This window comes from Opisthorchis viverrini (assembly GCF_000715545.1).
Source record: "Opisthorchis viverrini unplaced genomic scaffold opera_v5_60, whole genome shotgun sequence".
In the NCBI taxonomy this organism is placed as follows: domain Eukaryota; kingdom Metazoa; phylum Platyhelminthes; class Trematoda; order Opisthorchiida; family Opisthorchiidae; genus Opisthorchis; species Opisthorchis viverrini.
This window is the reverse complement of record NW_008751712.1, coordinates 1,064,812-1,080,701: the sequence shown is the minus strand read 5'-3', so window position 1 is coordinate 1,080,701 and position 15,890 is coordinate 1,064,812. Positions and strand designations below refer to the sequence as shown.

Sequence of the window (15,890 nt, the reverse complement as noted above, 5' to 3'; positions counted from 1 at the left end):
GAGGATTTGGGGAACTGGGGCAGGTAGCTGCGCGTTGGAGGCGGGAACTGATAAATTGGTGCGTAAGTACAGGTATGTCAATGGAGGGGTCGGGAAGTGAAAACAAATTGGCTACCGGCCTGATAATTTACCAGGCGCAGTTCATAAAACAGCACTTTTATGCCGCGCAGACGTTATTCCAGATATTTTCATTCAGATAGTAACATAAAAAGGTTATGGGGTGGACCTGTTTTTAGCTTCCCCTGCCTCATAGACAGGCAACTAGCAGACAATAATGAGACTTTTCTGTTGACATAAGATGCCAGTCTTCGTTACAGCCGCACTTTTTATGATTCTCGACAGGCATGTCGTTGAAAGCCATCGTGTGCTGAGATGTGACAGTCAGGAACACCAGAGTGGATTCGTACCACATGCTCTCCGAAGAATTCGGTAGCAACACAGCTACTTGTTCGTCTAGGTTCCAAACTGAACCAATCATCTGAAGTGCACTTTGTATCCCCCCTTTTTAATGATCGATTGGAAGTCTGTAATAACCATAATCAAGACGTACATACCACATGAATGCCTCTTCTCTTCTGTTTTCACAGCACTGTGACCCCGTCTGGGAAACCGGGGTGATTTTTTCTTTAGCCGAATGGCTGATTGACGGAAGCTCTCCGAAGAATTCGGTAGCAACACAGCTACTTGTTCGTCTAGGTTCCAAACTGAACCAATCATCTGAAGTGCACTTTGTATCCCCCCTTTTTAATGATCGATTGGAAGTCTGTAATAACCATAATCAAGACGTACATACCACATGAATGCCTCTTCTCTTCTGTTTTCACAGCACTGTGACCCCGTCTGGGAAACCGGGGTGATTTTTTCTTTAGCCGAATGGCTGATCGATTGACGGAACTGCAGGACGCAATTAACTTGCAGGCAGAAAACTTGTGCAACGCAATCGGAGTTATTCAACAGGTAGCCCAACCGAGCTTTTTCTCCGACTTTAATTGGAGTTCGCGTGCATCCAAGCCAGAGTATCAAGCTTTTCTCCAGGGTCAACCCCCAGACGGTGAGTTAGCTTTATCATTCCAGGTTCGCGTTTTTTGGAATTCCTCTTCTCAGTTTGTCTTCAATAGATAGGACCTCTATACAGTTCGCTAAAAACATATCTGTTGTACATGGGATTATACACACGGGGACGAGTTGTATGCTCGTGATAGGTTGTTGTAAATAGTATATTGGTGTGCCTGGTGCAGTGTCCGGAAAGCCCAGTTTTAAGGTCTCTGCCAAACTCGTGTAATAACCCATTTAGGGCAGCAACAGCCCTGTCGGGTCCGCTTCCGGATCACAGTTTGCGCTACAGCTTACTGTGTGCCTGGTGCAGTGTCCGGAAAGCCCATTTTTAAAGTTTCTGCCAAACTCGCGTAATAACCCATTTTCGGGCAGCAACAGCCCTGTTGGGTTCGCTTCCGCATCACAGTTTGCGCTACACCTTACATGTCATGCTGTCGATGATGATGATGACATATAAGTACTTACAACAGACGTGTTATAACACTTTCTGCAATGCCCACTCTACGGAAGCAACCCTTTATCGCAGGCACATTCAGTTGTCGTTGTACGGATTTTTCGGTAAAGTAGTTTGTGGAGACCACAGCGCACTTTTGTGGTATGTACTCGGCAACCGCTCTATTGCTTATTTCGGATTGTTTCAGAGAACTTTTGGAAAAGCTGGGTTTTCCAGTGGAGCCCTAAGATGAGTGACCAGGTCTGATTTATGCAAGTTCGTTTCAGATTCACAGCATAGATCAGCGTTAAGAGTATGAGGTCTAGGCAGGCATTGCCTGTTTGCCTGGTTGACAGAGATTACGGACATAGACGGGCCCCACGTAAAAGGACCTCATGGATTTATCAAAATGTTTTTCTTCATTTCGTTGCCACAAATAAGAGACGTTGGGCAGATAAATGGCAATCGGATGATCCAACCACGGACTGGGGAGGAACATCAGTGAAAAACGGCTCTGTGGGGAACCGTGCGGTTACACAAGCCGGATAATGGAGTAATATTGGGGGACCTGAATTGAAGTCGATGGACCAACCCTGGCTACAGCCAACTCCTCACGGCGGAAGAATTAAGTCACAGGTGTCTCACTCCTGACACTTCCGCGCCCAACGGGCTGTTGGTAGATTTTTCCTGCACTCCGACCTCAGCCTTCAAAGAAGGTAGAAGAACGCTATTGTAGCATCGCCCTGATAGCCGTCACACCCAAGATGCTCTGTGACATTATTTTGCGCAGGTTGATCGATTGTCGGCAGAGATAAACTTGGGAGGATCAAGTTGGATTTCGTCCTGGACGAGAATGCACCAAACATGCCTTTACCTGGAGATAAGCTCTTGAACAGCGCCGCTTTTTCCAACATCCCACGTTGATTGTTCTTTTTGACCTCAAGACTGTTTTGGGCTTCTTGATTGTCAGAAACTTTGGCGGCGTTTGGCGATTATAGGTGTCCCTTCTAAATTTATATCCCTTACGAACTGACTGTACGGGACCTTCTGTGGGCACGTTCAAGTATACAGCATGCTTTTGCCTGAATTTGCCACGTCGATTGATGAATACAAGGCTTCCCTCCTTTGTCGCTCCCCTTCAGTTCTGTTATTGACGTGCCGCTTGGAACTTCTCTGTCTGGTTCTTAAACCCCGGTGGATAGGAGTGCTCCTGGGGCGTCCGCCCACACACTTTAGAGCGCTATCGCTGTCCTCGGTTCAGGTTCTTTAATGATGCAATTAGTTTCTAAACCAAGCCCAAATAATTCTGCCACTTGGATTGGTTTGTGCTTCTCACCTACAAACTATGAAATACCGCTACAAGGCGGTGGGATCAAATCGTGCTTTCGACGTAGTGGATAAATTTGTTCACTTGGACAGTTGTGTGGTTTCTGATGGACTTGGAGACGAAATCAATTCTTGAATCTGGAAGGCCGGGCAGGTTTTACTAACCCGCACCACCTATGGCGACGACGTAACGTCTGTCAAGGTAAGTGTATACACTGGACTGGTGCCATTCATACTGCTTCGTGGATCAGAGGCGTGATCTCTTCGTACAGAGGATGTAAGAAAGCTGTCGATGTTTGGACGTTTGTTGGATCTTGTTGGAAAAAGGGGTTGGTAATGCTGGGGTTTGCCGGGTGATGTTATGAAAAATGGTGAGCTATGGGCGATTGATGAGCTTCATAGCTTAGGCTGATTAGAGCATGTATTTCGCTTGGCGGAGGACCTCATAGAACTTGTTTGCCGAGCCTTGTGTTGAGTGGCAGCGATAAACGAGTGGGTAATCCATGGCCTGGCAACGAAGGATGAAGACTAACACGTGTACTCAGTGGGGTTGACAACTGCCGCATCCCTGGAAGGGGACCCCGGTGTTCAGCTCATCATTGGTTAATGACACCAGCTGACGGAACATTTCAGTGCCAAGTCAGCCCGACGTTTTTAGACATCTGTTTCTCACCGCTTGCCGATTAGTACAGATGCAAGCACCAATATGACCTTTGTCATACCGGTATGGAAGATATTGCCGACGTATCGGGTTTTTAGTTTAATGCATTAGCCCCAAATGATGCGATTTCCGATAAGCTTCGATAACCTTCAAAGGAGTACAAACAAGTCACCAAAAGTTGTAGCAACTTGCTTTGCGAATGTGTGCTAGCTTTCTTTCTTTAATTCTGTCTTGTTTACGGTTGTTCTACTAAACTGTGCAGGTTGAAGTTTGTTAAGTTCCTATTTTGATGAGCTGTTTTCGGCTGATATGTTTCGGATCTCGTCTGCAGTACACGACCCCAAATCCTGATTTGCATTTGATTTCAGAATCTTTATCAAACAAGACCTCTGTCACAACGAACAAGCTGCCTAGCTTCATGTTCCCTTCATCCTGAACCACGCCGCACACACCAACAGGGCTGTTCCATCTGGTAGCAAAAGACTGACTCGTAGGCCATATCGTTTGTTCGTTAGCCGCATAATGCATATCAGTATATGCATTGCATATATTAATGGTTATGTAATGACCGATCACCTGTTCTCTCGACTGGGTTCGGTTTGAACCCTTTTGTTGTCGAAAAATAGGAACATGTAGCCTGTTTCTGTCGATAACGAATATAAATAAAAAGTGGGTCTCTAGCCGGCTTTGAGACCAATGAAGCAGATTTCAGTGTTTATCTGCTAGTTCGCGCTGTCTTCAGCTGTTTCTGACGTACCAAGTAGCATGTAGCTAAACTGGTGGGTTTAGTAACCCCAACAAGACCATGTGTCTGCACCTGGAATATTCATGATTCCTCACCGCATGTTAGTCTATCTTTTCATGTTGTATTTCGCCGATCGTTGACACGCTTGTTTTGCTGTCTTCCTATTTTTGATTTTTTTCGCACTTACCCTTAGATATCGGCCGTAACTTTGCTGTTGTCATCGCAGCCACAGCTCGTCAACTGGACGCCTTGATTGGCTCTCTTCCGGAAGAAGAGGCCAGTTCCGAGATCCAGCGTGCTGCATTCCAACGTTTGGTGGAAGATTATCGCACAGAGGGCTGGAAACTTACCCGAGTAACTGAACGTCTCGAATCTCGACTGACGGAGGTGCGCCTATTCCTCACTGCCATAGCTCAAACACAGTTGACCACGCAATCTCTGGAAACTGAGGTAGATGCATACTTTAGTCTCTTTTCGTTTTCATATTTTTTGCGTAGGAGGGACGAAGATGCGTACCTGCCGTTCAGTACCAATGAACTACATACTGAAAGTTTCACGTAGATAGATCGCACTCTTCCGCCAAACCAATGGTCACCCTTCCTGTTACTTATATCTAATACACAGTAAAGAACTTGTGTGCCGCTGTGAGTCGCAGAACTGAAACATGGACATCCGCGTGTAGGAACGGGAACTGTTTTCAAAAATTTTCACTCTAACGCATTGCATGGGTTATGTGGCAGCAGCTAGTTGATATTGAATTTGTCTCAGACTGCGTACTTGGTGGTGGATAGGTTCCTTCAGACGAACTACTGGAGCCGCTCATAGTAGGACGTTGAAGGCGTATACTTGTTTATCATCTCTCTTAGCCAATGTCCTGAGTTCGTGGCCCTACTGAATTAAGTGGACGCATGGTAAGGTGGTGACGCGAAATTAGAGCGATCATGCTCAAACAGCGATATGGTCTTACTCTCTCTAACACGACACAACACGCAAGAAATCCTACTAATGCTCATGTTGTCACTCTGTTTTGGAGTTGCCGAGCTTTCTCTGAGTGACTTTCAACCACAACTGTTTTAATGAACGGGCCATAGTCGTCCTCTATGTCATCACAGTGTTTTTGGACCTAGTCTGAACGTTCTTTGTTACTTTCCATTCCTTGCCATGGCACCTCTTCATGATTATTTCGTAATCAAGCATCGATCTTTATTCACTAATGTACTACTATCGGTGAGTATGGTATCTGCTATGAGTTATGTCCGTCAGATTCCTAATTTACTGACCCGTAAACCGTTATCCGACCCCCTAAGATTCAAATCAGTTTTGGATCGCGGCTTATACCGTAGAATGTCGTGTTTTGATCACGTGTTGTACTACTTCAGTTCGCCTTTCGGATGGTGCAACATGACTGTGACGTGCAGTTAGTAAGTAAGTATGCACTCGATGAATCAAGAAAATAAAAATCACTCAGCTGTAGTCCCCTGGCTGGTGCCTAGCTGCCATGCCACACGAAGGAGGCACGAGGGCTGGGATACTGCCAGGTTGCCCAAGTCTAGAGAGGGGAAGTCGAGAGGTTGAGGTCGGGTTTGAACCACGGACCTTCCGGTCAGTAAATTCGCGCTCTAACCACTTGGTCATCTCGCCCCTATGCACTCGATGACGGTGCATTCGGTTAAGCTATCCACTCGTTTTAAAGCGATTTGAGGGCATTCTCGCTTCATTCTACCATTCCGGTCGATACACTCATACGGTTGGTAGCTGTCTGTAGTACAGTGGTCGACCTACACTGCGACATGAAATATAGTACGATCATCAGGTCTCATTTACCGGGGTTCGTAATTCCTCGCCACGTTGAGTCAGTTGCTAACGAAGTCCATATTAGTTCTTTTGAGTCTCATCTAATTAGTTTTTGTGTATCATCCTGATAGCCAACGTTCCACGTGCTTTCTAATTAGTGTGCTTGAAAGCAGTGTGTATACACCGACGTCATCCCACTCCATCTCGTGAATGGATGACAGAAAGTGATGTTCCTCATGCAGTGCTCCGTTCTAAAATCAAAGCCCAGCACGACGTTGTAGTCATATTTTTCGTGCACTAAGGAAGAACTCTGCGCCCACGTTGGAGAGCGAACGATTTTGACACTTTTCACTGTTGGAACCACCGCATTTTCCCAACAAACCAATGCCACTCTTGACACAGATTGTTTGGCCATAGCGAGAAAAACGAATTTCCTCTGATTACGGTTTCTTATGCTATATATCCCTCTGTGTACATACCTACCCGAACGGGCGAATGTCAGGCAGCAAATTAATTTATCTGAAGATAGCGTGCTGTGGTTGATACCTTTCGTCCGACCTACTCAGCAATAACCAGCCTGCTGTGTTTACACTATAGCTCTACTGTTTCACAATCCTAGTAGACTTGACAGCAAACCCAAGTCTCTCAATTAGTTTTTCTTGACAACGATCACTGAATATCCACGCCTGACACGGTCTTGTCAAGTCGCGCCAATCTGATATTTTCGGGAAGCGATTGGAATGTAGATTGAACCCTGGTTCTATCTCGGATGACCCAGGAACGACCTCCAAAATTGTGCTGAAATGTGGCTTCTTGCCAGCTGCAGCACCCTTTCGGTGCCTGACCGCTATGCCACCGGATGAAACACGAGGGCCGGGATACTTCCAGGTTTCTCAAACCTAGTCGGGGGGAGTCGAGAGGCAGAGGTCGGGTTCGAACCACGGCCTTCCGGGAAAGTAAATTCACGCTCTGACCACTGAGCCATCTCCCCTGGTTTCTTGTCCGTCAGATTCCAACCTCGAAGGAAATGGTTACAGATTCGGTCGTTTCCGATCGTGGGTAACTGAAACCAGGCACTATTTTGCAAAGGACATGTCTGGTTACAGGACTCATCGGTGTCCTTTTTTTCGAGCGCATGCTTTACCTGACTAACTGTATCACCATGAGTAAAGAGTAACCAGCCTTGTTTGTGGGTACTGGTTAACAGCGGAGAGACAACCTTACCTTGTTTATCGTAACCGCGTTCGCACCCAATGATTGTTACTGGGTTGGGATAAGAGTTACTTTTTTGCAAAACCAAAACGAAATTCGAGAAGTGAAGATTCAAACTCCAGATTTGGTCCTTTATCGAATAACGAGCTGTGTTTAGTTGGTAATCTCCGTCTGGATTCCACCCGACCTGTTAATTGAGATAGACTGTCAGATCTGTGGTCGGAACACAATCTGTTTTCTGCCGGTAATAAATTTAGTCATCCGTATCGTCCTTATGGCACCTGGCGCCCCGCTGTATCAACCCAGTCATAGATAAAAATCGGTCACAGTGCTCTTGGCCACAGATGGCGAAGTTGTGTTCGGGGTTGCCGCCGCCACGTGTCCACTTGTGCTTGTCCCTGAACACGGCTCGATATACACAAAATTTCCACAACTTTAGGTGAACGTAAGACCTCTGGACACACTCACATAAATCTGGTCAAGCAGTTCTTTCTGACGCAGCACACTCTAAGTTCCATTTTCTTCGAGCGCCAAAGATCACGAGCCACGTTTGGCTTACTGGGAACCATGGTGGTCTGAACAGGCCTCGAAAACCACTGCAAGCTCTGGAGACGTCATGAACCTCTTCCACCCCACCAGCATCACCGTATATAGGCCAAAAGATTTCAGCGAAGCTATATGTAAAGCAGATGGTAAGTCGATACAACCTACGAGGGCGCCTAAAGCACCGGGGTGAGCACTTCGAAGTCCGGTTTGACTGGCTTTCTGGAGTCTGTACTACCGAATGCACCCACCTTTGCTCCCATGTCTATTGCACCGGATCGCCCCAAAGAATCAGAAGTTAGAAGGGAGATCGCGAACCTTGTTCGAAGCAAAGTATCAGGCCAGTGCTTTAAAGACTGGTGATATTTTGGAACAAGAATGAGCCTCTCCGTCCTCCAAGATCTGGTCTGATGACACGTTTCCTTCGTCCTCGGTTGGACACGTTATCTCTCCGATATTGCAAAAGTGGCTCGGTAACCATTTTCGCAACCACTGACGTATTAGTTTTAATTCAAACGTGCCCAAACTTCTGGCCTCAATCATTCTTCGTAGGCCAACTCATTGGAGTGCTGAACAGAATAGTGGAGAACGAGCTTCTTTCCAACCTCTGTCGGTGTGCTGGCCAAATTTTTATCCACCTGATTTCAAAACGTCGCTACATCTACCAACAATCGACATATATAATAGTGTGACAGTCGACTCGCTCCACAGAATCTCTCTACGGGGCTGTTTGTGTAAGGGGGAAAGATGGTTCAGTGGTTGCAACGTGAATTCACTGACCGGAAGGTCCGTGTTTCGAACCTGGCCTCTGCATCTCGAATTTTGTTGTCTAGGTTTGGGCAACCTGGCAGTATCCCACCCCCCGTGCTTCCTTTGGGAGGTATGGTAGCTAGGCACCGAAAGGGTGTGACGGCTGATTAATTTTTTTACTGCCCAACTGCCGGGTAAGCACATTGCTGTGCCTAAGGCGCCTGGTAAAGCTGATATATATGAACAACGGTCGCCATTATTCCTGGTCACTAATGGTGTGTGACGGGCGCCGACGGCGTCTTTCATAGGACCCTCTTGGATGTTGGTTCTTGTGGAGATGAGGTTCCGGAAACAGGAATTTCGAATATGGTGATCGCAGATGACATTGTTTCACTAGAGGATAACTCTGACTAAGTTCAAAATTTGCTGAATCGTCTTGCAACTGCGATGTACAATTCAATGTGTGTTTACACTCAGGGTGTGAAGTGGCGTTCTAATGCTCAATACCATCGTCTGCTGTCGCCCTGACAGAGGGACACTATCCTAGGAGTGGTAAGTTGCGTCACTCCTGGTAGAGATGTCCGGGATCACTACACCGTACATTACAAGGGCAGTGTTATCATTCGCGAAGTCTCTATGATGGCGAGATGGCCCAAGCGGTTAGAGCGCGAATTTACTGACCGGAAGGTCCGTGGTTCGAACCCGACCTCCGCCTGTCGACTTCCCCTCTCTAGGCTTGGGCAACCTGGCAGTATCCCAGCCTTCGTGTGGCTTGGCAGCTAGGCGCCGCAAGGGTGCCACAGCTGAACGTTTTTTCTGTTTGATGTGAGGCCTTTACTGAAAGGACGTGTGTGTACATCATAGTTGTTCACACAAACAACTTCATACTGTTGGCCTGTTCCGTTCATTGATACGCATAAACTAGCGGTTTTCGTGAGCCGATGTCTACACAGTATTGGTCATATCTCGTGGGAGCGCTATGAAATCAGCAACTGGGTTCACCTAAAAGTCCTAGATCCAGATGGTCCAGTTTCACAGGATGTGATTTCAATTCACCTATTATACTAGTTGCGGCATGTTCTGCGTATGAGTACTCATAGACTACCTCAGTGTCCACAGAGGTTGGGAAAAGGTAAACAGTCGATGACGTTACCGGAGGGGATGAAGGATTCGAATGCGAGGTTTCCTGCGGTGGTTCCACTTTCATATCCCAGTCAAGGACCAGCCAAATGCTTATGGCTGGATACGTTAGGCAACATAACCGAATATATAATCCATTGAAAGGCACGTGTTTCCCATAATCGAAGAATCAAGCAGTCAAGTGCACGCACACCGATGCTGGCATCGTAGAAGAAAACCAAATCCCCTGAGGGCGCCATTTCAGCTCCGGTGCTAAGGTAGGTGTAATCTCTGGGGCTACATCACTTTATTAGATCTAGCTCACAAAGTGCCCGTGGTCCTGTAACTTTGCATGTCACCAGCTGACCCAGAAGCCATCCTCCTTCCTTTTTCCATTAATAGGTCTATCGCGAATTCTATGGAAACTAAACAACCTCCGAGTGTGCCGGAAGAGGTCGACTTCTCAGACTGGAATCCGCCCGCGACGGAAGGCCAGTGGTTTCCTCACCTTGCGCTCACTCTCACCGTGATTGTCTTTTTCCGCCTAATCAGAGCGTTTGGTGTCGTGAATTGGTGTCACAAATGGCTTGTTTTCCTGTCCAATATAGCAACGACAGCTGGACGTGCACGTCGTACCGAACGATTCAAGTTGGCTGCCGAATTGACGGAGTTACGAGCAACTTTAAAAACTATCAAAATGGGGGAGCAGTTTGCCCAATATTCCCGCTGTGAGAGGCGGATAAAGGCGCTGGAACGCCAACTATCTCAAACGCGGCCGGAGACACTAAGCGGTTCAGTAAGTGTCGGGTTTTTTGTCCTAGCTTTATCACCGTGTACCGTGATGTGAAATACAAGCCCTGTTTGCCCGAACAAACGCCACTCACAAGGAGCTGTTTACATTCTCTCTTAAGGGCGTGATGGGATTACTTTGATCTGTGCGAGAGAACAGTAGTAGGCGTACTTAACTTTAGCGGATGATGTAATGAACTATTGATTCTGGTGACAATACTGTAATAGGGTGTAACAGAGTGAACAGTTCGTGGTCACACCATTCCCGTTTGAACAAAATACCTATCCCACAAAACCCCAAAATTGCAACCAAATAGTTGCCCAGTGGGTTTCAACCGTGTGTCACGCTACCTGACTGGTGGGTCAATCGATCGTCACAACCAGGACGGTTACTGGGTCGTCGTTCGATGAGTGGGGAACACCAATCACGTCGCTCAAGTGTGAACACGTTCGCCTGTTCAGACGTGAAAATTCAGATGCGTCCAACGTGCGTTGGTGGAGTAGTGGTTACACGCTCCCCTCGCATGTCAGATGTCCGGGGTTCAGATCCCGGCTAGGTCATTGGATATGCACTGCTGATGAGCTCTAATAAGAGCGAAACTCGAGCCCAGTGCTTCCCTTTAAGATGGACTCACCGGAATAATTACTCCTGAACAGGAGGACAGCCGCTCAAACGGAAGTTGTGTGACTACGAACAATATACCTATCCCGCAAAACCCCAAAATATTTCGGATATGTAACTTTTGCTGTCGACCGTAATTATCATGTGTTTCTTGGCGGTGGGGGCTCCTGGGAGTTGGTACCTGTTAGTGATATCTATTCAGGTGTAGTGCTCCATTCGGTTCAAAATGGTTTTCAGTTCCTTTAACAATTCACTCGTTGGGCTTAGAGATTAAGTTAGGTTTTCACCTTCTTAGCAGTTCATCGACATTGCCTTTTTTTCGGATAATTCAATACTTCAAGGAAACCTAGTGCACGATCTCTTAAAATCTTGTTTGCGTTTTGTAAGGGAATCAACATCTGGTGAACACCTACTGTCGTCTTTGTTGGTCTTTCGGAGGGTATCATCTTTGAGTCGAGTCTCCCGATACCGAAATGAAGGTATCTCAGGTGAACGTACGTTATTGTTGAAACCGTTGTATGGTTTAGTTTGCCATAAGAAGGAAGCACTCCCTCCCCCACCCTACTTGAAGGGCATGCATTTCAAGGAAGTTGAAAAGCGTTTTTATTTTAGGAAGGGTTTGTCCCCCTTAGAAGAGGACACCTCAGTCAATTGTGTCAAGTCCCACAACGGTAATTACTTAGTAGCGATAAAGATTTGTCTGAAAGATATTCAAAGATCCTGTCTCTTCGTCTCGGGGACTGTGCATACGTGATGAGCTCCGGAAAAGAATAGATTACTTCAAGATGCGTCAGCTCTTCACGGATTTCATTGGAACTAGTGGTATTCAAGACGTTGCAATAAGTCTCAGGTTTTATATGGTCACCTACGTCACAGCATTCAAGCTCCTCTGGTCTAGTCTGTTACTAAAACCGAGTCAGCCGTTTGCAGTGTCTGAAGGGCCGTGCTATAGTCTATCAGTTTAAATACAATACTACACCAGTATTCCTGGTCGAGATGGTCCAAATGGTTAGAGCGCGAATTTACTGACCGGAAGGTCTGCGGTTCGAACCCAACCTCTGCCTCTCGGCTTCTCCTGTCTACGCTTGGGTGACCTGGCAGTATCCCAGCCCTCGTGCAACCTTCTGGTGGCATGGCAGTTAGGCTCTGAAAGGGTGCTACGTCTGACTCTATTCCTATCCGCGAACTGCTAATGTGGTGCTTGACTACGATATTCCTATATTATCCTCTGTGAGATATCAGTATAGTGCATCCCCACAAAGGGCGCCCTAGGTCACAACAAGGTTTTGCTTGGGTGAGGACCTTTCGCCTTACATTATTTCTGGTACTCCAGACTTACCTACCACAAAAACAGTGGTCGGCGATCACTTTCAACCCACTTTGTAAGGTAAGATATTTGATTTTGACGGTTTCCGGTGCATCTTCATCAACGTGATCGGCTTATCTAGATCTTGTAATGTGGATTCCTTAAGATGGAGTAAATTTAATGGCAACCTTCTCTCATTTAGGAATTACTGTAAACGGCGATTCAACTAAACTTCTCGTGTATAATTTTCTTTAACTGAATGTGCCACACCAGTCCACCTCGTGTTTCAGTGGGTAAGACATTTGGGATATCGCACTATACTTTCTTGAAGAAACACTACTCATAAGGGCGCTGAAAACTCTTTGGCAATCTACGCTGGGTTTCGCCCATCTTCGGGTTCATCAGGTAGGCAAAAGACCCGAGTTTCCGTCAACCTTATGTTCTACTTGTACACGAAATTGCGCGCAGCTGGCGAATTAAACTCATTTGCAAATTAATCTGGTGTTGTAAGTAGTGTGTTGTCTCAAGAAAACGTACCACCATATCTCGAATATTGTGCCTCGGTGAACTACATCCAGTTGAAGAATGCCACAAACGAGGGATCCATTTGGACTCGCATAAGAACTGCAAAACTGTATATGTACCATGGAAGTGTATTCGAATACTGCATTATCATGACTCCGGTGTCAGCTGTGTTCCCAAATGCTACCGTACATGGTTTGCCTGCAAATTCGACTTCCAGGGTCTTTCTAGTTGTCAACTTTCTATCCTCTAATCGGTTGATCCCCTCCTCCGACCATTTCCCCCATCTTTGTTGAATACTTTGTTTGCAGTTCATTCGGGCTATGGTCATCAACGTACTTCTCTACGTCTTGGAGGGCATTCTTATTGTCTGGCTCATTGCACGGGCTCCTTCCAAAACTATCAGTGAACGAAGTCTAGAGGATGCTGAACTGCGTGATTCCTACTTCCTACCCTTTTTGTACGGTCTCCAGTACGTCCCCTCGAAGATCCTCTCACTTGTTTGGATTTGTTTGTGCCACAGTGTGGCTAGACCGGTCGCTACCCAGCTGCAGTCGCTCATATCCCAGTCAACTTGGTCGGTTACACTGGACAATGGTGCTCTGGGAGAACAGTACCCCGACTCGTTGTAAATACCAAACTCAAACATTTTGACAGAATGTCATACTACATTTGTTGGGTTTTGTACCTCGATGGATGATCCATTTCAATGACATTTCCTGGTTTTGTGCTGTCTCAGTTGTGACATGTTTTTGTGACAATAAATTTCATGTGCTTCACGTCTGGTTATTTAATCCCAAAGAAATTGTCTCGTCTTTCTATAAGCTTTGCCCGGTAAGGTTGGTGGGATCTCGTTTTTCAGTGCAGACTAATGCTACAGATTTTTGGTAGTGTTCTTCCTTACCGAGACGAACCGCGTCACTGATTGTTTTAACTGTAGACACTGCGCCCACTTTTTAACATATGTGCTCCATCTGGTTTAGTTATGCTCACTGTCCAACTTCACGGAGCAGGGAATCGCGTGTTTAGTCAAGCATTGTAATTTACAAGTTGTTGGCGTCAGCATCACTTTCACTCCTGTTCAATAAATCAGTCGGTCTTATACGACAGGATTAACGCGCATTTGTTCTGAGGTTCACAGTTAAACATAGTTTCGTGGTGTGGGTTGTCTAGCGTGGGCAACTGTGATCTTGGGTATTCGTGAAGTTGCCTCATTCTCAGTAACGTCGCGTGACACCGTGTTGCCCTCGTTGCAGACTTGCTGCTTTCAACATTTTCCCCGCACACCCACATGTTTCTTCTGCTACACCCAACTCCTTTAACACTACTACATCTGAAGGACCAGATGCTCTGTATGATTTGCATCGCCATTGGCGGCACCTGTTTCTGTAGTCAGCAACAGCCCCCCATACGTCAGAATTCATTTTCGGGCCTTAGTAGCCTGTATAGTTAGTGGCCTTTGATGCTCAATATCTGAAAAAGGACAACAAGCAACTCGTGTACATACGTCGGATTTTATTTGTCTCGGCGTGTGGCGTCCGTGAGAAACTGGGGTGCATTGCTTGGGCACCGAGTACTGCTTACTCCGTTACCCTGTTTCTACTTTCGGCTGCATTGAGTGCTAGACCATCAAACAAAGTCATCTTCGCTTGGCCGCTTGCCCGCCGTTAGGTGCTCCTGCTCTCGCTCGCCAAGAGTGAATGGTTCATCCCTCTCTGCACCTATATTTTGTCTAAGGTCTGTTGTTCTGAATCTGCTAAGAGCGTTTTCTGACGTTCTGAGCTCTTTTTCAACGGGCTTGAAGTTCTATCATCATTGGTAATATGAAGATTCAGGTAGACTGGCTTTGTATGGCTGCTCTCAGTTTGTCACAGCAACGTGAGGCCATGGAAGTCAGACAGATCACGTTAACATCCGTTGTCAGTGAGGAAGTTCAGTAATTGCCTATCGCTCTTTCCGGAACATGCCTATGTGGCCCTGGTCATCCACCTGCCCGCCTCCATCTTATTTTTGCACGGAATTCACACGCCTTGCTTGACCGCTGAGAATCTCACCGATCGCACTGCCTGACAACGGTTACTAGCTTACCAGATTTCTGCTACTCATTGTTATGGGAGTTAAATCTTCCAGATTATGTGCGATGCTGGAACGCCCGCCTTCAAAACTTGGAACTCTGATGTGACTCCGACCCTGCTTCGAACCTGGAGAAAGATTTACCCTGATCTCAGATAAAGTTCAGTTCGGCTGTCGTCAAGAACGAGGTAAAATCAAACACTATTGTAGGTGGGTCCACGACGCCGAAGAAAAATGGGAGAGAAATTCTGAAAAATCCGCTAGTTTTTTTCGTTTTTTTTTTGCGGAACCACTCGTCGGAAACCTTATCAATCATGCCGCTATGGACCACAATGGCTTGTACCACCTCACAGTGTGTCCCGAAAATCACCGCCCCAAATAGTCACCCATTGTTCGTCTTGTACTGCCGAGTAGGCAAGTAGGTAAACTTTCAGAGCGTCCACCCTCAAATGACATCAAGTTGTGCACAGTTTGTTGACAGTTTGACAGTCCTTCGCATGCATATTTCGATAACGTTTGGCTTTCTCTGTTTCCCAATTGTTTATCTCTTTTTTTGACAAAATCCTGTGTTTAGGCTAGTTTCGAATAAACCCGAGCATGTTCCGACGATAATGTGAGTACTGCTGACAAGTTCTTCAACCTCAACTCAAGTCTGCGTCGGTCGGAAGCTGCCGTCCAGAGTTTAGCTCCTTGATACCCAGTCTAGTGTACTTGGAAGTCTCAGTGTTCGAGACATAACCAGTTATCCGAATGTGTGAAGAACGAGTCAAGTTCTAGGTGTGTTGGGTTTTACTGCATAAGGCTTGTGTAAACTTAGGTTCTACACTTGTATTGTGTGGCGTCGAACTTTATTGTGATTGGCTAAATCTCAAGACCTCGGTAAAACAGGCTATGTTCTCAGTTGAAATCATACCTCTACAAAAAATTTGACCATATTGT

The 15,890-nt window shown here is 46.4% G+C and overlaps 1 protein-coding gene across 1 annotated transcript; it reads left to right on the top strand.

Moving 5' to 3' along the window:
• Positions 1–828: 828 nt before the first annotated feature.
• On the top strand, positions 829–13,663 carry T265_03768 (hypothetical protein; the record flags this gene model as incomplete). Its single annotated transcript, XM_009168321.1, has 5 exons — positions 829–1,051; positions 4,415–4,671; positions 9,871–9,917; positions 10,042–10,435; positions 13,190–13,663. The coding sequence occupies 5 exons, from the start codon at positions 874–876 to the stop codon at positions 13,508–13,510; spliced, it is 1,197 nt and encodes a 398-aa protein (XP_009166585.1).
• Between the last annotated feature and the right edge of the window lie 2,227 nt (positions 13,664–15,890).